The sequence below is a fragment of the Apteryx mantelli genome, chromosome 5 (assembly GCF_036417845.1).
Source record: "Apteryx mantelli isolate bAptMan1 chromosome 5, bAptMan1.hap1, whole genome shotgun sequence".
Taxonomy (NCBI): domain Eukaryota; kingdom Metazoa; phylum Chordata; class Aves; order Apterygiformes; family Apterygidae; genus Apteryx; species Apteryx mantelli.
Genome location: NC_089982.1, coordinates 25,843,152 through 25,866,027, shown reverse-complemented (window position 1 = coordinate 25,866,027; position 22,876 = coordinate 25,843,152). Strand labels below are relative to the sequence as shown.

Genomic DNA, 22,876 nt, shown 5'->3' with positions numbered 1-22,876 from the left:
CTCCTTTGATCTCTGGTTATGTTTTGGAAATTACTTCTTCGTCTCCTTTTTTTCCTTCAGGCTGTTTCTGATATTCTCGTTTGAACACAAGCAAAGAGTTTTCCTGCTCTTGAGCTTTAGTGTTTCCACTTCCCTTCATGCACTCATCCTTCGTACAGCAACATCACATATAATTATTTTAAAACCTCTGGAGTCCAATCAGCAACTCCTTATGTATGGTGCATGATATGGACAATACAACTGCAGTGCAGAAGATGAAAGTCGTGTGGCCAGAAGTACTGATAAATGTGCACCTTTCGACCAGTCCAAAGGGCACATAAAATGCAATCTTCTTAGCGATTTACGCTCTTACCATTTTACTTTGATTGTGGTTGGTCTACGAGCACATATGTGGTTGCCAGCTGTGGCACAGTTGGCAGCAGTAGCAGGTTTGAAGATGAAGGCTGGGTAAGAGGCTCTCATATCCACCCTCTCCTTCTTGTGCCTGCTGGCTTACATTTAAATGGCTTATGCTTTTGCTTAAAAAAATAAAAATAAGAAAACATAAATGTCATGGCCACGAGAACCACCTAGACACATCGCCAGCCAGGGATCTGAAGAACTGTAGGCTGAGTTACACAGAAAGAGAAAACAGAGGCATAGATACCAGTTTCTCTCATGCTCAATACAGAAATAGTTGTGTAATCCTAGTGATATCAGAGAAGGAGGATCTGGGATGGAAATTCAACTATATGGAGAGGAATGTTAACCTTATGATATTGATTCTAGCTAAATTTTGGATCCCCAAAAATACAAATTGTTCCTTGGTTATCCACATTTCCCACATGTTTGCAATGATTATAGGAAAAATATGATTTTCAAAAGTCTCCATTGATTTGGACTGGCATCTTCTGTGCATCCTTATTTTTCTCTCACAGTTTCCCACAAGTTATCTCAGAGATCAAAAAACATTGCTCAAGGAATGGGGTGTCAAGTGTTAAGTCTGCAACAAGCACATGATTAACAGGCAAGAAAAATATCATTGTCCAGAAGAGTACCCTAACGCAGCAATTTTACTGTTTGCCTAGCATATTCACCTACAGCTGCAGTTACGATGTTTATTGGCTCAGGTTTCTGGAAAGGAAACACAAGCAGTACAAGATATCTTCATTTTCCAGTCAAAGGCACAACATTAGAGTAACACATTTTTTTCTTCAAAAGAAACAACTTCCTGATCAGGAACAATGAGACAGTTAGTAGCAAGAAAAAAAAAATCCATGGTCTTATGTCAATATTTTGACATAGAAATTATTGAAAATTATTAACATGAATCTTGCAGTCATTCCTCTGAAATGAATTGATAGTGGGTGATCACATTTTCAATCTTGACTCACACAGAAGTATTACACAGTCTTTGGCTAATGCTTTCAGATGGATTTTTCTACTCCCACAGATGCATTGAGTAGTTATTTTTCACATGAGTACTAACTTCACTTATATTTTAGCAAGAAACTTTGCAGGTCTGTTGTGAACCTTGAATATTCTTTTTCTTTTCCTTTGTTTGGTATTCAGAAGTCTCTGCTCATTTCTAATACATTTTCATACATTCATTTATGAAGTTTGACCACAGGGAATGGTGTACATGCTTCTGGGAACTTACCTTCCAGAGGCAAAACTTGCTGTGGCTGAAAACCCCTGTGTTTGGGCAGTCAGTGTGGTTCTGCTGCTCATGCCAGCAAAGGGAATACGATCTACCAATACCAGAAGATCAGGTCTCCTGTGCTGCCAGCAGCTTAGCTCTCTGGGGACTTCTTGGATGGGAAGCGCTCATCAGAGCAGAAGGGAGAGGAAGAGCAAGGTGAGAGAAAGCAGGGTAAGGCGGGTGGGTCCATGGCCCTCACAGGTCCAGTCCAGCGACGCAGACATGAATGTGTCTCCGCTACAACTACACAGCAGAGAAGACAAGAAATTTGCTTTCCTCTCCTTCCAACCCCAGCTGTGCATGCCTGCTATGTTGTTTGCAGCAACATTAGCACACTTTACCCCCTTGCGGGACTGAATCAATTCACTGAACTATCATAAAACTAAACGAGGAAAAGAAAAGGCACATTACTGACCTGGTGCTCAATAATGATTCTTTGGGATTGAATTGCTTCTGCTGCAGCTCCCTCTTTGCTCAACCTTTAAAGTAGTTCCATTGGTCTTGTATTTACCCCATGTGTAGTCCTACCAGTTTACTTAGATCATGCGAAAGACTATAGATATTGCAGGGTCTCCTAAATGGCACCAGTACCATCGTTCACTCTAAATTTCCTTACTTAAGTAGATAGGGTTTTTTATATCAAATGCTCACTTGCAAGATTCTGATTTTATGATGTCTATGTCACTTCCCACAGTTAATTTCTCAATTTTCTCCACACTGGAGAGACGCTTTCTTCTCCACTCCATCTTCTCCCCTCCATCTATAAGTCCCTGTATTTAATTTTAATTTCCTTCTTAAACCTTAATCATAATCAAGAATATCTTGATTCTTTTCCCTTTTGAGGTCAAAACAGGTTCACAGAACATCTTAAAACATTTCCATTATTGTTTCCACTGAATGCAAGGGAAATATCATGTTGACTTCATTAAAAAAAAGAATAAAATTAAACCAGAGATAATTTTCATAAATTAGATGTACAGATTTCACAGCTCAGAAACAAGGATGTCAAACGTGTCCAGCTTGTACAACCTCCTACACAGCAACCACAAGGTTTCAACGATAAGTCATAGAAACCACAGCATTCAGCTTTTTATCTAAGAGTACCTTTACCGAATGGGTGCTGCTGCTTCAGTGCGGTGTCTGATCACACAATAGTTTTTCCAAGGTTCGCTTAACATGCTGACCTGTGAAAAGAAATGAAACTCATTATGCAAAGCAACTGTGCCGTATACCTTTTTAAATCTATGCATGTGCACATATAATAGATATGTCTGTAGGCATGCATGCATATATTCATGTCTATTATATATATATGGCTATAGAAAAAGACAGAGAAAGAGAAATGCGAAAAAAATTTAGTGAAAAAAGCTTGTTTTTCATAGATGCCACATTTAAGTTTTACCTTTTTAAGGAAAGCATGAGATAGTCACCTCATAATATTTCCTAACCTGCTGCAAACAATGAAATAGAAGATTTGTTTAAGTATGAAGTCATAACAAAGTGCTTTATGCTTGCAGAGCAATTCATATATGGGAAACAGAATAATTAGTATTCCTTCTTAAGACTGGCATAGTTACATCCACACCAGAAATTTTATTGATATAATTGCCTGAAAAACCTTAACAAACCCTGCCTAAGTGATACAATTATACCTGCAAGATCTTTAAACTGTAGACCAGGCAGCAGAGTAGGACTTCCCTGAAGTCTTACAGAGGACTTCCTTAAAATGATTCTGTAAGGAGCTGTGCTTTGGCCATAGCTAAAGGGCCTAATCATGTTTGCACTTGCACCAAATTCCTGTTCCTCGAACGATGCTGCTGAGTGATACCCACCAGCCCCCTCTGCTTTGTGCACTAGGGAAGGACTTGTTGTGTAGGCAACGCGCAATTTTGATCAATAGTAAAGCCAGCACAAATGGTTCTGACTTCTAGCAACTCATTTCTATTTACAGATCTGTCAGTTGTGCTAGAAGAAAGTAGAGTCTATATTGAAATGATTCCAATTAAAAAAAAGCAAAACAAGCAAACAAAACCCCCACACTCTCTGCAGGAGGAATTTTTTAACATGGAATAATTATAAACTGTGATGCAGAGACACAACAGAGTGGCTGCGACCTGGAGTAGAAACTTCTTAAATGGCTTTGCTGCAGAAGAAAGCACTTGCGTTACTGTCTCCCGAGGTTCGCAGAGGTGGCTCCTGCCTCAGTCTTCCCTTTGGTTATGCAGCCTGACACCAGAGCATCTTCTCTGTCGCAGGAGCTCCAAGAACAAGCAGCGTCTGATGGTTGATCCAGCAGTTCGCAGCAGACACAGCAGTGGCTCATGGCAGAACCTGGGCACTGCTCTGCAACTGGGGACTTGCGGTAGTCCCAAGGGGAGGCCAACCAACTACCCCACTGCAATCTCATGCTGCTCCTCTGTCCCCACTGCTTCTTGCTGTGCCACAGAAGCACCCCAGTGACACTGTTCCTGGGCCTGGGGGACAAAAAATTTGGCAGAAGGAAAATGTGACTGGGGAGAGTTTACAGAACTTGAAACCAATACATATGCTGTCATTGCAAAAATAATTCCAAAGAAATGGTATATGCACACAAACATATACATATATATGAGGAGTGGTACAATCTAAAGTCTGCAATACTTTGGTAATACATGAGAACCAGAAAGTGAAACTAGTCAGGAATAAAAGCGATATTCAGTCACCTGCTTCTACCAAGACATGCAAAAAGGTAAGGAATAATAAAAAGTGAAAAAGTGTATTTGATTTTAAAGATAATTTAATGTAGAGTACATCTGTAAGGAAGGTAAAATCAGGGCAGGTTTGCTGGAGAGGAGGGAAAGGGGGCTGTAGCCACTCATTAGCTTTACTCCATACATTGCTGTAGACTATGTGATGGTGCAACAGCTGTACTGCTGCGGAGATCCCACACTCCCACAGCAGCTGCACCAAACTCTGCAAGTGACTTCCAAAAGAATCCATAATATCAAACCTTGAATTTTGTCTGTAGTACCCAAGAACTGAAATGCAGGCTGTGATGCCATGCTGATCACCACGCAGTGCAGGGCAGGATACAGGGAGGCCCACTAGTTGGTGGAATAGTTATGTATGTAGTGCTGGTCTTACTACAGAAACCACTAGAGTCAGCGAAAGCACTTCCATAGACTGCAGTAGGCTTTGCACTAGACTTGTCCATCTGGAGCCTGTAATGGCTTGTTTTTTATTTGTTTCACACTGTTGACATTGAAACATAGAAGAAATTCTCTTCTAACTTTTGTTACTTCTGCTCGTTAATGCTAGTGAGTGACACAAAGGCAGCATTTTGTATTCTGTGCCATCCTGCTCCCTCCATTCACTAACCAACATCTGCGTATGTCTCTCTTGACTTTTCTTTTTGAATGTTTTGAATGGACGTGACAATTACTGTTGGTTTCCAATACTACCACATCACTGTCTTTTATACCACAGGCCATACCGTCTCTTAGTGGCATCATCAGGAAACGTGCACCGCTTTTTGAGAACGCTTAGGCGGTAGAAAGATGGCATACTGCTTTCACACGCATCATAAGACCTGAAGATCCCCAGTGCAATGCTATCAAGCACTAGGGCTGGGGGAGAAGTCATCACTGCAGTACAGGAGGGGAGCACTGTCTTTTCTTTTTTACTGACCCCACCTCTCTCTACCCGCATCTTTCAGCTGAACAATTACTTTCTGCCCTTGAGTTGTTAAAGAGACCTGTGGTATCTTGACTTCCTGTCAACTGCTGTCTTGCCTTCGGAAGGTGGCTGTCCTTTAGTAGCTGGGAAAGATTATTAGTAGTACTATAAATAAGAATGAAGTTCCCCTATAAAAGCTGGAACGCAGCTCAGGCACAGAAAAAGCTCAAAGCTGTTATCGTTACAGAGATTGAGAAGATAAGGCCCAGTGCAGGGGTTTTTAGCTGAGATGTGAAAAGGACTATATGACGTGGATGCCTGCAATGGCAGGAGACTAGACTCAGTGACCCAGCAAGGCTTCTTCCACCCTATGTGCACAGAAAGGTGTGACCCAGGAGGTGGGAGGTAGCTCCAGCATTAAAGGAAAGATGTGAAAGGAGGAGGCCAGAAGAGGACTATTCTTCTGAATATCTGCATCTTTGCATAGCAGGCCCAGACTTGTCTCAGACACTGGGCTTTGAAAAGACACAAAATGTCAATACATTTTATTATTATTAGTTGATAAGGATCCAAATACAGCAATCAAACTAAGTATGTACAAACATCTTTGGGACTAAATAAGACCTGGGAGCAGGACGCACCTAGTATTTAATGTACGTACATTTGCTATTAATGTTAAATTGTTCTGGTTTATAATCATAGTCAATTGTGCACTTCTGCCAAACAGGGGAGAATTAAGATAATATAATGTTTAGTACAAAGTAAATGAGGCAATACAGGAACATTTGCAAATGGCTTTACATTCCTCAGGCATCTCCACTAGCTGAAGTAGTTTCCAAAGTTCAGATAAAATAAATGAGTAGAGTTGTATTAGATTCAGAAAGATTTTGTCTGTTCTGGAAAGCAGATTCTATTTTCCATCCATCGAGCCTCTGTCTTCTAACCTTCCTTTTTTTTCTGTTACATGGCATTGCATCTCACCCTTAATTGCAATTGAGAACCACAGATGTTAACACCAGCGATGTTCACTAATAGAAGCACAAGATGATGATTTTTAAATCTGGTAGTAGAGCCCAAATGCAGGCATGCCCACAGTATCTAGGTACCAGTCCAGCCCATATTATAAACTCCTGGTAGGGGTTTCTTTTGGCACTTACAGAAGTTCTTTGAAGCCAGGAGAAACCTGTTCAGTGATTTCTCTGTACCAGGTACCAGGTCTTATTTTGTTCTTTTCCATGCCCTTCAGCTTTCAAAAATGAGTAGACACAAATTTGATCTTTTTTCAGCTTCAGGACTGTGAGATAGTTCTGTTCCAATTTTCTGTCTTTCTGTATTAATTTAAAGCCATTTACTGGGCAAGCAGTGTCATGTATTTATGTCTCACATATGGAAGACATTTTTCTAGACATTTGGGGAATTTTTCACTTATGAGCTTAGTCTGGTGGGGCAAATATGGTAATGGAAGTCACCTTGTATTTCTCTTCATCGTGGGATTGCCTGACCTATTCTTTTGAACAGGAGGATGAGTTCCTCCTCTGTTCTGTTCTTCTCCAGAAGCAAGGAAGAGACAGGCTACAATACGGAGGTATTTTAATTTGACTTGCCAATAGTGAACAGACTCGTAAGATTTTACTCTATAACCCAGGCAGGTGAGTACTTGCTAGACTCTTTTCCTTCATTTCCAGCAACTGAAAATTGTCTTAATGCCTCTGCTCAATGCAACTGTCCTTACATGATATAAGAAGAATCTTCTATAATATAAGCCCTTGCTTTGCATCCCTCTGATCTTTAATATTTTCAGGACAAAAATGCACAGTCTCCTGTAAGAGATGTTCCATTTATTCCTCCAATTCCTTCATCTACTGTGGGGGACCTTTTTTATTAGTAAATGTTAAATACACTTTAATATGGATTAGAAACTGCCTATGACATAACTCTGGAAGAACACTATGGAGACTCTGGATAATTTTACAGTACTGTATGCAGTCTGTTAATTTTTCAGTATCTATATTATTACATTCATGGATATATTTATTCTGATTTCGAGAGTAAACAGTTTCAAATTAGGAATAGCTTTTTCTCTGTTTTTGATGGTTTGATTTTCTCTTTTCTAAGCAAAGTTAGAAAACAAAAATTATGTAAAAGCTTACAGCAAGAAAAACAAGATTTAGACAGGGTGGAATGAACTTACACAGCTGTCAAAAATATTTTAAAGACTAGTTTTCCTAAATTTCTGTTACACAGGTGCCCCCTTCCCAATCTCCCATTTTGCAGCATATTTTTCTCCCCTTGCTTTTCCTACAACCTCCCTGAGTCATAGTATATGCATGAAACTCCATATACATAAGGTTACAAAAATTCTTTGAAAGCAGCCCTGTACATTACAGGCTTTTTTGGCTGAGCCATAGCAATGACTAAGCTATGGGAAAAGCCTCCATTCAGCTATACTGTAAAGGAAAATGTGGGTGGGGGAACTGGGCTTTCGGGGTCAAAGTCATTCAGCATTTGGGTGTTGAGTGGCACTACTGCAAGGAGGAAAGAGGAAGACTTGGCCTCACGGGCCAGGGATGGGAGGTTTTTCAGATTTCCATTCTGCAGCCATCCCCCCACGGCCAGGCGGGAGATGGTGCGAGAGAGAGTGTCATTATTTGACTCAGCATGTTCCTAAGCCACAAAAGAGAAGTGACGTATATAAAAAGTATGTTGCTCACGCTTATCTGATGAGAGGGATATCAAGGAGTTTTCTCCACTGCCTAGACATAAAGGAAGTTCTTCTTTGTCCTTATTTTTCACTTTCTCTGTCAGTGTGCATTTCTTCAATTATTGTGCCCATATAGCCTATAATACAAAACAGAAGATTATATACTATTTTAGAGAAATGATATGCAACCACCAGCTACCACATTGCTTACTACTTGTTTAGTTTCCCATTCTAATTACTCAGCCAACATCATAACTAATTTAAGATATCATAGATCTAATTTAGAAATATCTCAGACTGACACGTCTTTCCAGCATATATCCACCAAAACTGTGCAGTATCCCATAAATGAATAAAGAAATTGAATTGAATTGAACCAGTAAATGAATAAAGTCTGCCATATTTCTGTGATGCTTCTGGGTAGAAAGGGGAAATGCTTTGCTTACTACTTATTGTCCAAACTGTCCCTGGGTTTGTAGTACAGCCATTCTTTCACATAATGGGTTTCGCCACAAAAGTATGCCGTGGTTTTCACTGCAATTAACCTTTCATGTAAACAATCTTTTATCTTTTTCTTGTATCCTAAACTGCATCTTGTAGTGCAGTGCCGTACAAAAAAGTTTGTTAGGACTACAAACAGTACACACAACCTGTTAGCCATCACCAGTGTTTTCCGACTTGAACTTGGTTTACAAAATCATTAAGTAAACCTAAATGTGAAGGGATAAGCACAGCCTAATGTAACAGCTTCGCTTAAATACGAAGCTTGCAAGGACTCAAGCTCTTCAAATAAAGAGCTTGTTTTAAACTGTGCACATCAGGCTTGAGCTTGGTTCAGTGAATTTAATGTTGCCTTTGTTTGCCATGATAATTTCTTTCTTTCCTAAAGTAACAGGATCTCAGGATCCCCCAGGTTAGTAACACGCTGAGCCTGCGATTATCTCTCTGTTTTATTATTTGGATTGTACCTCCAGAGATAGCACAGTTTTAGGACCCAAATTAGACCTGTAACTATTAAAAACTTATGAAAAAACGCAAAATGAAAATTGCCATGGTTGTTAGCTTCGCAGGTATGATTCTGCTATGGTGCTTTAGGATAGCCTTATGTGTGGTTGTACAGGCCAGGACCAATATCTGGAAATGCCCGAGACACATCAATATCCAGAATGCAGATGTGTATACTCTTGTCCAGCAAAGCACTAAGGACAAAGACAAAGGCAATCTTAGGCTGTAATAGGCAAGGTGTTTCTAGCTGATGTAATAAAATATTAATGTCACTGCACAAGGAGCTATCGGGACCTCATCCAGAATATTATGCACTACTCTAACCAAGAAAGAAAAGCTGGAACTGTGCAGAGCAGAACTGATCGGATGGTTAGGGGGACAGATATACTAAAAGACCTTGTTTGTTCAGTTCAGTGCCAAAGAGGGTATGACTGCTGTCTATAAGCTCATCAAATAAGAAAGCATCAGGTTGAGGGAAAAAATGACCTAAGCTGAAGGACAACATCACCACAAGAACAAAAGGGATAAACTAGCTGTGAATGCATTTAGGCCGGAAACAAGAATGTTCCTAATGGCTACACACACAGACATTCTGGACCAGCAACGGAGGCAAACACATGAGCAACTGTTAAACGATTACGGTGTAGTAATCTATTTGCAGTGATATCTTTGCAAGAATAATTGCCAACCACCTAACTAGGACACAGCTAACAGAGGTATACTGCACATCCAAGCGGAAAAGCTTCTAACCTATTAACCAGATAAAGATGCATCAAATAAAAGCTGCCAGGACTAGTACGATCACCCACAGAAGCTGAGCACGAAGGAGCTCCACAAAAGGAGCTCAAAGTTGAAATAATGACAATACAAGGCAGAAGCAGATGTTAGCAGCAGCCTGCACTTGAACCATTGCCGCTTCCAATGGTGTAATCAAAAACTGGATTGAGAAGCCAATGCATGTTAAACCAAACTACTACTCAACAAACTGCTGAGAAAACAAAGGTCCGGTTACAATAAAGAGAAGCAGAGCTAAGTATCATCTTCATGTAAAGAATACTACTATCATAAATAATCTCTCCATCCCCCAGCAGCCTCACAGAGGTGTTGAACAACAGATGACAAACCAACTTCTGCAAATCTTCACATGAAAGGAATGGGTGGGGAAAGGAGACAAAAATAGGCCTTGGTCACCACACAGTTTCTGAAACAAAATATTCTCTACCACTGCTAATATCCATTAATGAATCTTAGCTATAAATTAACATCAATTCTGAATAAAACCTACTGAGATTGAACCCCAAAACCTCCTCTAGCAGCCTCCTCGCTACTCCCCAGTGTAGTGCTTATCTAAAATAATTTCAAAACACGTCCATCAAAAGAAAAGAAAAAAATGACCATGCTGTCTTTTCTTCAAGAAATTAAGTTTAAGACTGTATGGTAGAAGAAAATATTCTTCTGTCTCTCTTACTTCAGTTCTCATTTTTCAGGATTTCTGTTCTACCAGGTGTGATTGGCTATCCCTTTTACTAGGAGAAATATTGTGTGTGCGCATATAGGACTGTGAGTGTGTTTGTGTAGACATACATACATACATAAAATTTCTTTTTTTAAGCTATACAGTTTCAAAAAGGTTAAAAATGGCTTAGGCACAGAAACAGTGTACACTGAGTAATCATATACAGAAAAGAAACACACTTAAGGATGCCAGATAGAGCTGTCACACCAGCTTAGATGCTTATTTTGAAATGAACCACCCAGAACAACTGAAAGCACATCTGCCCAGATTCACTCACCACACATATGCAGGTACATTTTATACATTAGCTTATTACATGGACTATTGTTCTAGATAAAGATGACACCAAACTGAAGTCCATTTTTACAAAATCTACACAGTATGAAATCTTTAGACCTGAAATCTTTAGACCTCCAGAGGCAAGGATTTAATTTGAAAGGCACTTGAGCACCTTTTTATTTGGCACAGTGAAGGTATCCAAGTGACCTTAATTGCTCTTTACAGCAAGCATTTAATGATGTTACCACAGTGTTGATAACTGTTCATTGATGATAATACATAAGAGTAATTTCATGATAAAGCCTAGACAAGATCAAAGTCCTTTTTTTCCTTCTTGTGACAAAATTTTAGGAACAGTGATCTTGAAGTCAACTGATCCTCATCAGAGGCAGACCACTAAGTATCAAGAGCCTCCACAGAGCCCTGCTGAGAATGGTGCATCTCATTGCAAGTGACAGAAACTGGGCTTGGGCTGGATGCAACTAATCTAAAAAAGGAGTATGTTTGAGAAGGATACCTTTAAATACCTTTAAATTTAGTGGTAGTAATTTAGAAAGAAGGCAATAATGGAAGACCTTGTAAGATATCATTCCTTACCAGCATCTGTTGGAGAAAATTCCTTTCAGTAGTGCCCTTCTCCCAAATAATAATCTTAAATGTATTTTCTCAAAAGTAGCATATATGCTTAATTACAACAGATATTAAGGAAATTAGGAGAGTCTGCTTTATTTCTTACTCCAGATCATTCCGCTGTTCTTATTCTGGCTTTAAATTTTTTAAAGTAAGTGTTTTTTAATCTATTTTACACCAAACAATGTATCGTTATTATACCAACCAAACATCTCCATCCAATGGGTTGCGACAAGTTGCAAATCGCAAGCCTAACTGCTGCAGTATGTAACCGTGTTCAGCTGTCATAAACTCTGGACCCAAGTGATAACATCCCTTGGGACTCACAGGGATTAGTCCCTGATCCTCCAGCGTTGCCCCCCCTCAGTGGCCAGGGGAGCAGATGTTGCGTGTGCAGGGGCAGGGCAGGGGGATCCACCTCTCCCACCGCATTGCACCTCCCTGAGCTCAGATCCCTGCAACTGCACTTTCACCACCCAGTGGACATATTCTCTAAGATGCTGTTAAAATACCTGGCGTCAGTTTGAAGTTTATAAAACAAACTTCATCTGGCTTAAGTGCTAAAATGAGTTTTGACTCACAACTGTCACAGAAACCAAGCCATGAATGTAAAAGTGGCAGTCCACAGACATCGGGGAACTAGCTACGGTCCTTTGAAGCTATAAAGTAAGTAGAATAATACATTTTTAAATTCTGAAAAGAAGTCCTGTCATATTTCTCCAGCACTGATATAAAAGGGCTTCAAGTGGATTGGAGAAATAAGATGCTGTAAGAAACAGGAAAAAAAAAAAGCAGAATCTTTGTTTACCTAGGTCTGTAGTTTCTAAGTACCTACTTTTTACTACGTTCATTTCTTGACTCAAAGTGAAAATGGGAATTCACCCTTTTCTCTTTTTTTCCTGTCCAATGTGCAGATGGGGCATATTTTCATTCACTCCATCAATCCCTGCCCCCTACGCACAAACTCACATACATACACCTAGCCAGTGGAAAAGAAAAAAGGGTTACTCATTAATCCATTCTACAAAGCTTTCCAAACTGAAATGGGTGGGTTTTACATCTCCAGCAAGGAGCAATAAATAGGTAGGTACGTAGCATACCTGAGAACAGTTCAAACTGAAGTGTTCATCTTGGATAGCATAACTTTGCTCCTGACACATTTTAAAACAGAACTCATCAGTATGGAGAGGATGATCATTTTCTGTATGCTCTTCTTCTGTTCCAGTATGGTGCTGACTGCAGCTCCACAAAAAGCAGTAAAATACAAACAGCTTGTAAAGACAATTGAACACTTAGAAACCGTAGTGAAAGATGAGGTAAGCAAAGTATTTGTCATAATATTTAAAATTATTTTCAAGCATTATATATTGCTTAGAATAAATCTTGTGAGGGACATCATCATCTTCAAATGCTAAACATTCTAACTTACATTTGTTTCATTGTAGGATGCTGAACTGCTGCATACACCAGAAAACCCTGTGGTGAGACTGCTTTAACATTTCCTTCTAATCATATCAAACTTATTTTATATTGGTTTATTCCACTGACAAACAGATGTCTTCTTTTTCCTATCTGTGACCTAGTACTCTCAATGCAAGCTAGACTGAAAAAGAAAATACTTTAATAGAAGTTCCTTCTTTTTTCTGGATTTTCAACGTCAGAATAGTGTTTATATTACATTATCTTAACTACTACTTTACTGTGGTGTGTGTAGCCTAACACACACACAGATCCAGCATTTTTATGTATTCCCTTTATTTGAGAAATAGTGCTAATAATGGAGTTTCACATGATATCTGAAAGAGTAGCAAAGCTTTCAGGGATTGTAGTTTTGGGAACAGGACCAGGAGTATTCCTGCAATAGCCTGAAGGGATCCCCTTTCCTCCCCCTGCGCCTAAATGCCAGGAGCAGGACAGCAAGGCCATATTATATAGTGCTTCCTCTCATTCGTAGTCACAGTGGTTTCTGTAAGACTGCTCGTGTGCAAGCGCTGCACTATTAGGTAAACTAGGAAGATAAAACTGCATTCTGCAAGCAGGTTGTATTTCTCTTTGCATTATAGCTAGCTAAAATAACACAACCTTTGTAAATCCCTTTTTATATAGATATTTATTTTAAATATTATTTGATGGTGATATTTTGTGTTATCCGAAGTCTAGAACTTATTGTATGTAATAAATTATGTTAGAGTCACAGAAAGCTTGTGCATGCTAGAAGGAAGCCAGATGCAGGACTTACAGTGAAACTAAGTGCTAATAACAAAAAAACATGTCTTAAAAGCTTAGATAATGAACATTTTCTGCTTTCTTTCGATATTCCCCAATACAGAACAATGATCTAGAGCTAGCCATGGCTCATATAATGTGATACTTTTCCTGTTATCAGCTGTCTTACATTAAATGTAATAACGAGTTTTGAGTCCTGACAACTATTTCAGAAACCACAGTTTTGACTTACATATAAAAACGATCATTATGCATAGCTTTTTGACAAATACACAAAGCGTAAAGCTATCTACTCAGAACCGTAAACTATCATGCAAAACAACAACAAAAAGAAAGGAAAAAACTCACCATGTTTGGCACAGCTTTCATTAGCCCCTTCCTAGGCTTTACGGTTAGGTGTATTTTTTCACTTGCCGAAAACATATAAGCATGACCAAAAGAGATCTATTCCACCTCATTGCTAGAAACGTGCAATGCAAGAACCTAATGCACCCTAGCTAATTGCTGGGTTTTTGTCATTAACACTTTTTCTAACTTCTTATGTCAAAGTGAAAAGAATCAGATGATTAGCTGTCATTTTACTGCAAAGTCTGCCACTACCTCTGAAACGAAGCAAATACAACTAGTGAGTAATCGCTTAATCAGAGCCTTTAAAAAAAAAAAACATGGTCACCTCAGGAAGGAAGACAGCAGTTCGCTTGCAGCTTAGGGCTCTAGAGTCTGATTCTGGGAGGTGCTGAACACCTCCCTCGACAACTACAGGAGTTAAGGAATTCATATATTGGAAGGTTCTAAGTTTGATACAGGTTCAGCCTTTGAAAATTTTTTTTAAAATTACAGTGTGCTACCAGTAATTGTCATCAGCAATTACATTACCTGGCTATAGCATAACAAGCATTTCATCCTTATATTTACTGAATTGTCCAAATATTTCCATATGAATTATAATGTGGCAAAGTTGCATGCATCATGATTAAGTGCAGCTACACTATAATATACAAAACTGGATTTAATAAGAAGTCTTTCTTGTATCTGTTTTTAAACATCAGAATATTATTTACATGATAATCTGCTTGTGCCAGATTTGAATTTGGCCTTGAATATTCAGGAGGAAGACTGCCTTTTATAAGGTCCAAAATTCAGTGGTTTATCACTATTGGTTTTGACTTCCTTGGAGCTCCCTGTGAGTGGACTGAGTGTTAGCCCCCATTCAATCCTACACAATTTCTTTGTGCACTCAACTGTGAAATATTAAAAAAAAAGAAGGCAGTGAGAAGAAGTTTAAGAGATTAGAGCACATCAACTCAGAGAAAACATGCTGATGCTGAAACTGGTTCAAGACTGAAACGAGACTAAGTTCGATCCATTGCAGCTGACAATAGGCATCGCAGTGGAAGCCAATGGCACAATGCTGATTTACGTCAGATCAGCATCTAGCCCTGGTGTTTGCTGGTTCAGGAAGTGAAGGCTTTTCAGGGTAATCTGCAAAGTTAGTTCAAATCAGAGGCAGAGTATTTTTGACACGGCAATTTTAGATGCTTGCCTGGTCACCCTCAGACATCACTAGTGGTCCATGTTTTTTAATGTCTGTTCATCAGAGTGCTTAGTCTGTCAAGGCTTAGCAAAAAAGCACAGTCCTTGTGGTCCTCTGACTGTTGGCCTGCCCTCAGGCTAACAGTTAACTCAGTCAAAAAAAAAAAAAAAAAAAAGGCAGCATATATGAGAAATGCTGGTTTCTCAGCTCAACACGAATGAGGCAGAAAATGTTTTCAGTTTCAGCTGGAAAATTGATCTCTTTAAAAAAGAATGGTTTTTTTTCCAGTAAGCAAGACTGGTTACGGTAAGAAGCTTGAAATAAACATAAATGTGTGGTTTTCAAGGAAAATAAAATGTTATATCTGACCAATAAAAAAGGTTGCTATTAAAATTTGCTATAAGCAACATAAAGCATTTTGCCTTCTCCTTGCAAAAGCAGCAAACTGCAGTGACATCTAATAAACCGGAAGAGATTCAGCTTTGGTAGCAGTTGGTATGCAAAACAAAGATGATGGCTTTAGAGCCTCTCTAATGTGCATAATCAGCATTTCTAAACGTTTCTTTGGAAAACGGAAAACAGGTTAGAAATTGGCTTCAGTAAACAGTGCTCTTCTTTCTCTGTTGACTATAGGCTAGTTTTGGTGGTATTTTCCGCAGTTGTATGCCCAGCAAGGAAAATGGCCACTGCACAGGAAAAGAGATTCTGGACTGCTTGTAGATTTTCTGTTAGCATCAGTAAAATTAATATGCAACTGCAGCATGAAGGGGAAAAAAAGCAGGCTGCTTTTATTCCAGATAAGCAGCAGCAACAGAAACAGAAAATTTGTATCATTAGAATACAGCATAACATGAGATAGCTTCTTTTTCAACTTAGATATAGATGGTGCTTGCTGGCCTTGACTCAGGTTTAAGGTGCATCTGAATTTAAAGCAACATAATAGGAAAATTTAAGCTAGAAGCCTGGCTTCTTATCTTACCTCTCACCCCAACTCCCTCTTCTCCCTTTAGTATGGCAACCTACTAACTTCACCACCTCCGTTTCCCTCCTATTGAATAAGGATGTTTAAATAGCATTTGTAAACATGCAGTTCTGTGTGAATTCCAAGTATAATTATTAAGTAGGTGACACTAGAAATAGCACAAAGAATTTAAAAAAAAGGTATATTCCCACATGCAGCATTGAGGAAAAGTCCAGAAAGATGTTCCTCATTTTTTAAAAAAGAAAATACTCACGCCTGTGCTTGTCAAAACCTACTAAATGTAACATGACCTATTCTTAAACAACGTTTTCTTCTAATCGCTGTAATGATTAATATCTAAAGGGAAATTTTAGGCATTTATTTTGTGAGGAAATACTTAAGCAATTATCAAAGAGAAATCCGAGTAAAGGTTAAAAACCTCTTTCATATCCAAAACTAACTTTAACTAAAAATAGAGTTAGTTCTTCTCAATGAATACCTTGGATATTGAATTTTGTGCATGGATCGTTACCCAAAACGCATACAAAAAAGTGCTGCAATATTAATTTTAAAACTGCTTAGCCATAGCTTAGTGACTTCCTTCTGTTCCTGCCCTAGGATGGATGCCTGTTCACAGCTGTGACCTGCTTCCAGAATGGAACTTTGAAATTACAGCCAAAGAACAGCCAAGTAAATTCTACATTTATCAAAACAGTTAAGATCTTGAGAAGAACCATCCTGAGAGACTCTGGCAAGGTAGGACTTGCTGACAATGCTTACAATCTTGAGCATTATTCTTTATTTTCTGTAACAAACATCACCTACAATGGTAGAGTCCTAAAACCCAAATTTCTAACAAAAACAGAGTTTTTTACCTTAGGGAAGTAAAAATAACCATTTTTCTGCACTTTGGAATAAGACATTCAATCTGACCCTATTAGTCAACCGTATGAATGTATTTTAATAACAGCAAACATTTGATGTGCAAGGCAAGAGGCTAAGGATTACTGCAAAAATGCTAATGATACAAAACTGGGAGGAGTGGCCGATACACCAGAGGGCTGCGCTGCCATTCAGAGGGACCTGGGCAGGCTGGAGAGGTGGGTGGAGAGGAACCCCCTGAAGTTCAACAAAGGCAAGTGCAGGGGCCTGCACCTAGGGAGGAATAACCCCATGCACCAGTACAGGTTGGGGGTTGACCTGCTGGAAAGCAGCTCTGCCGAGAAGGACCTGGGAGTGCTGGTAGACACCAAGTTAAGCATGAGGCAGCAATGTGCCCTTGTGGCCAAGAAGGCCAATGGTATCCTGGGCTGCATCAGGAAGAGTGTTGCCAGCAGGTCGAGGGAGGTGATTCTCCCCCTCTCCTCAGCCCTGGTGAGGCCACATCTGGAGTACTGCGTCCAGTTCTGGGCTCCCCAGTACAAGAGTGATATGGAGCTACCAGAGTGAGACCAGCAAAGGGTCACTGAAATGATTAGGAGACTGGAGCATCTGTTACATGAGGAAAGGCTGAGAGAGCTGGGCCTGTTCAGCCTGGAGAAGAGAAGACAGGGGGGATCTTATCAACGTGTACAAGTATCTAAAGGGAGGGTGTCAAGAGGATGGAGCCAGACTCTTCTCAGTGGTGTCCCATGCCAGAAGGAGAGGCAACAGGCACAAACTGAAACACAGGAAGGTCCATCTGAATATGAGGAAAAAATTCTTTTCTGTGAGGGTGACAGAGCACTGGCACAGGTTGCCCACAGGGTTTGTGGAGTCTCCATCCTTGGAGATATTCAAAAGCTGTCTGGATAGGGTCCAGTGCAACGTGCTCTAGGCGACCCTGCTTGAGCAGGGGGGTTGGAGTAAATGAACTGCAGCAGTCCCTTTCAACCTCACCCATCGTGTGATTCTGTGAAAAAATGTGAATCAAAGGTGTAGTTACTATTTTCTTTCCTTTTCTGACTGAACAGCCTTTCTGAGCCTCATGTTTTCCATTTGTAAAAGGCTTTGACTGAAGCCCTCTTATTTTTCAGTAGGAAATCTCAAAGTTTTATATATGATTATGATGTGCTTTTTAGAAGTGACGCAACTTTCTTTGTCTTTCAGCAGTGTGAGTCTTCATGTGAATCTTACGAGAAAAAAGCTCCCAAAGACTTTTTGAAGGGCTTTGCAAAACTGATGAAAAAGGTAATTAGAGTTGATTCCTCATGGCTGTTTTTTTGACATTTTGCAAAAAATTACAGATATCCTTGTTTTCCATTATTTCTAACACTGTGTTGTTTTCACAGTTATTCAAGGATTAATTTAGGACACGCTGGAGCTGAAGGCTATGGAAAATCCACTATTTAAAGCAGACACTATGTTATTTAAGAAAGCAATTGAAAATACTCACATTTTCACACAACTGTGCTGTGCTGTGTGTGTGGTAAATGAAAGCTTCTCCCCAAAATGTTAAGGAGACTCATATGGATAGCTATTTATAAGACAGATGATGTTTCAAAAAAGATCTGAGCTTCACCTTAGAATGAAAATTAAAATGCAATTTCACAAAAATAGATTCTCTTATGAGACTTAGCTATCATGTTCTGCTGATTAGAAGTACATGAGAATGGCTACTGTTGTAGTAGTATTTCTGCTCTGATCTCAGATGAAACTGAGAAACAGACATTTGAAATTAAAAAAAACCCACAAAAATATAAATTATCAGAGGTTTTGAAGCCTGAAAAACTATCTGTTTGTATCAATTTCTTTATCTACAATATTACCACACACACTTTTTTATTTATAATCTCTTAGACTGTATCTTAGTCGTCTATGGAAAAATATCCTGCATTTAACTTTCTTAGAAGTGCAACTTCAAATATTTATATTGTATAAAGACCGTATTATCTTCCTTCTAAAAACAAAACTACTGGAAAAACATTTACAAATTATATTGTATGGTATGGGTCTGATCTGTTTCCATGTTGAAGTTAACAGGTCTCGCCATGGGTTTCAATAGGGAGGAGATTATAACCCAAATGCTATAAGTGGACATCTAAAATTCTTCTTTAGGGAAGAAAAGTACTTCAGGAGATGGAATTTCATTTAGATTCCTCCAATTTAACATCATAAATGCAGCAGAGGCACTTGGTATGACTGGCCACTGCAAAAGGTCCAACAAACACAGTAGTTGATTATGCAGAGCGAAGCAGCTCAAAACCATAGTGCTGTTTGTCAGAAGACAGTATTTTATATTCATATACCATAACACTATTTATTCTTCTTACTCTTGAGTAATTTTTATGGTCTAAGTTTTAATTGCAGTATTTCCTTTAAAAAAAACTGTCAAATTTTTGTTATGTGGAAACTTCACTGTACAGCTTCTGAATCTTGAAAATTTCTGTGGAACTTTGGCCAGAGATAGCATTGAGACTTTTTTTTTTTAAATAAAAACCTGTATCATAGCATTTAAAACTAGTTTTTAGCAGCTTAATTATGTATCACCATATTCTGCTTGCAATGATAGTGTACCTCTCCAGACTCTTCCAGCTGAGGAGTAGCTGTTAGTTTAACTTCCAAAACTCTGCGCAACAGCTATTAGCCCCATGTGAGCAAATTGAGATATATGAAGTTTTGTAACTTCACCAGTAGCATGATGGAGCTCAAGCTCGGAAAAGAGTATAAAGCCTTCCAGTAAAAATTAATCTTCCATATAACCATCTCTTTACTTAGTAGAAATGTGGTAGAGAGAGAAAACAGGAAAACTACATCTAGTATTATGATGGAAAATGGCAATAAGTTTAGTTACCTCCATAAAGAAAGAGGGAGCCATTAAAAATATTTCCATTCGTAACAGCATTAGCCTAAAGGAAAACTAATAAAAAAAGATGTTTTGCCCGAACATTTTCACTGTCCTGCAATGTGAATCTCCTCAATCATATACGTCAGAGCAGGAAGGAAGATCCTCAGGGCAACATGGAACAAATTTTCCACAGTGAATTCTCTTTTTCCCTTGTATTATCCCTGTTTCTGGCGGATGACAATCTTGATTTAGATTTTGGGTTTTTTTGTTTTGTTGTTTTCTTTGAAACTCTTGTTCCTCTGAGTATTGTTCTATCCTGTATCTCAGTGTTTCCATGTTACTGCATGAGAATTAACGTTCTAAAAATGAACTGCCATTCATATGTAAGTAATTAGGCTAGTAAGTTTAAATGGTCTTCTGCAACCTTTTACCTGTTTCTCTGATTTTATTATGCATGAAGTCCTTAAATGATCTATTGGTAACCAATATGCAAAGCTGCAGCTGCTACTGCTATGGATTTTAAAGTTCAGGAAATAGAGAAAGTCAGGACAAAATTTAATTTCAGATTTGGATTTAAAAAAAGGGGAGGGGAGGGAAAATATTAAAGTACCTGCTGATGTTTCCAGGGTTTTAGACAATTTTTATGACAGAATTTAACAGAATGCAAGAATATATTAAATATATTTATCATGAAGTGCTGCTTTTGCAGAGTCCTAGAAGACCAACAAATAAAATAGCAGTTTTCATTCACTTCCATGGAACCTTTGCTTGTGCAGAGTTTGGGGGAAAACAGCTCTATTTTTGAACAAAGCATACAGTATCTTAATTTGTAAGTGTCTTTTCCAGTAATTCACTCTGTTCATTCAAATCAATATTCTAAAAAAAGCCTGATACAATTCTTTTTCCCAGGTGAAATGTGATTAGCATGCCCTGTCAAAGAGAACATTGGTACATTCAGTATTTATAAGTAATCATTATAAACAATTGAGAAGCAAGTTTTGTGCCTAGGATGGAAATTTTATGACAGAAAAGCAGTTTCCTACTGGAATGTCATAAGCTAACTAGCAACTCCTGTGTACGCTGAAACAATTTGTTTTTGTTACATGAGACATCATGTAATGCAATAAGCAATGTAGCTCTGCTTAGAGTGATTTGCTCCACTGTTATTAAACTAAGGGTCTTATCCCAAGCATAATGCTAAAGGGTTGGGGCTTTTTTAACTTAATATTACTCATTTGTAAATTGAGGTTGTTATACTAACTAATTTCTAATACCTGGAGAACAACTTAATTCATACAATCTATAGTTACAATTCAAAAAACTATTGGGGAAACTACAACAAATATAACTTAGAAGTTTAACTGTTCTGAGATCTTGGAGAAAAATACATTTATTGGATAATCTAGCACAGAAGTGTAAGGGAAAAATTAATTACTAAATTATCACAGTTGATTTTAGTTGACAGTGCACTTCTGGGCTGCGTCAGCACACTCACTGTAGACAACTTTGTAATCCCCCTAAAATACACGTTCAGTTAACATGACCCTGAGGCCTCATGTTACCTTTTTTCACAGGGTGAATTGTTGTTCTCAAATTTCTTCTTTCAGGCTACTGGCCTACTAGATTCCTTTTAAGGGCTAATTGCAAATTTAATTTATGAATTTAAGTTTTTGTCAGATTATGTAGCTTTACTCATTTCTTTTAGCATATTTTATTTATTTTGCTGTGGTTTATTCATCAGTGCTTACTTTTAATTGGAAAACTCTCAGCTCAAAAGCTGCTGAACATACAATAGATCAGCTCCTCAAATATCAAAGCTGAGATTTCTGGTGACAGACAGGGTCAATGAAGGTGCAGAATGAGTTTTTATTATGTGCAAACTTATCATCAGAGTAATGAAAGACTGAGTGCGTTTTCGACAGTGTATTATTTGAATCCCAAATGAGGAACAGAAAATCAGTGAAGAACGGATCAGTCTTCAAGAAGACATCATCTTGTTCTTCAACACTGTCTGTTCTCTGGAGAAAAATGAAGATATCCCAGGAGGAAGCTATGACCTAGGAAGGACCAATTACCATGTTTCCAAATGTGCACACAATCTTGATGTATCTTTTCTTGTAAAATCAACTTTGTACTGACTGCGCTCTCTGCAGAAACAAATGTATGTTTCTTTAGCTATCTGATGCGTACATAGAGTAAGCCATAAAAGCTCATTACCTCCCAGGGAGGTTTAACAATATATTTATGATTTTGGTCATAAGTGTCCTTTGCAGGCACTTCAATATGTGTTTTAGCATGATATATATAATTCTGTAAAATATTTACATTTCCTGAGAAGATTCTTTATTTTTATATCAATTATCTGTTTTAATTTAATTATTTATTGCATTTCTGTGAAGGGAATGTTCATACAAAGGACTACATGGTATAATTTATTTATAAGCTTGTGATATTAAATACTTTACAGATAATACTTTTTTTCTTGTTCTTTAAAACAAACAAACAAAAAACCTTCTGACCATTGATATTCTCTGACAATGGCCCATAGAAACTCTCAGTGAACATTATTCTTCAGTAACCTACCCCGTCATAGATTTTTGCCATATCAGATTAGATCAGGGCATGGTATACAAAGCATATCTTCCCTCTGCAAGTAATGAGTACATGGTACTTGAAGAGAAAGACAAAATATATTCTTATTGTGTATTACACACAGAATGAAGTCTCTGCTGCTACAGGGTATCTTCCAGGGGAGCATGCTGTTCAACACACAGTGGGTTTATATAAGGCCATAGAGCTCAAATTTATTGACTACCACCAGTTTAGATGGCGTGTTTATCACTGTCAAAGCAGCCATGCTTTCAGTACATCAAGTAAGCATTATTTTACTGACTTAAAACTAATGTTTAACTGTTCTTAAAAA

The 22,876-nt window shown here is 38.4% G+C and overlaps 1 protein-coding gene across 1 annotated transcript; it reads left to right on the top strand.

Annotated features, from left to right (window-relative positions):
- The first annotated feature begins 12,647 nt into the window (after positions 1-12,647).
- IL21 (interleukin 21) lies at positions 12,648-18,518 on the top strand. The gene is made up of 5 exons (XM_013951615.1): positions 12,648-12,782; positions 12,912-12,947; positions 16,806-16,943; positions 18,276-18,363; positions 18,478-18,518. The coding sequence occupies exons 1-5, from the start codon at positions 12,648-12,650 to the stop codon at positions 18,516-18,518; spliced, it is 438 nt and encodes a 145-aa protein (XP_013807069.1).
- The last annotated feature ends 4,358 nt before the right edge of the window (positions 18,519-22,876 follow it).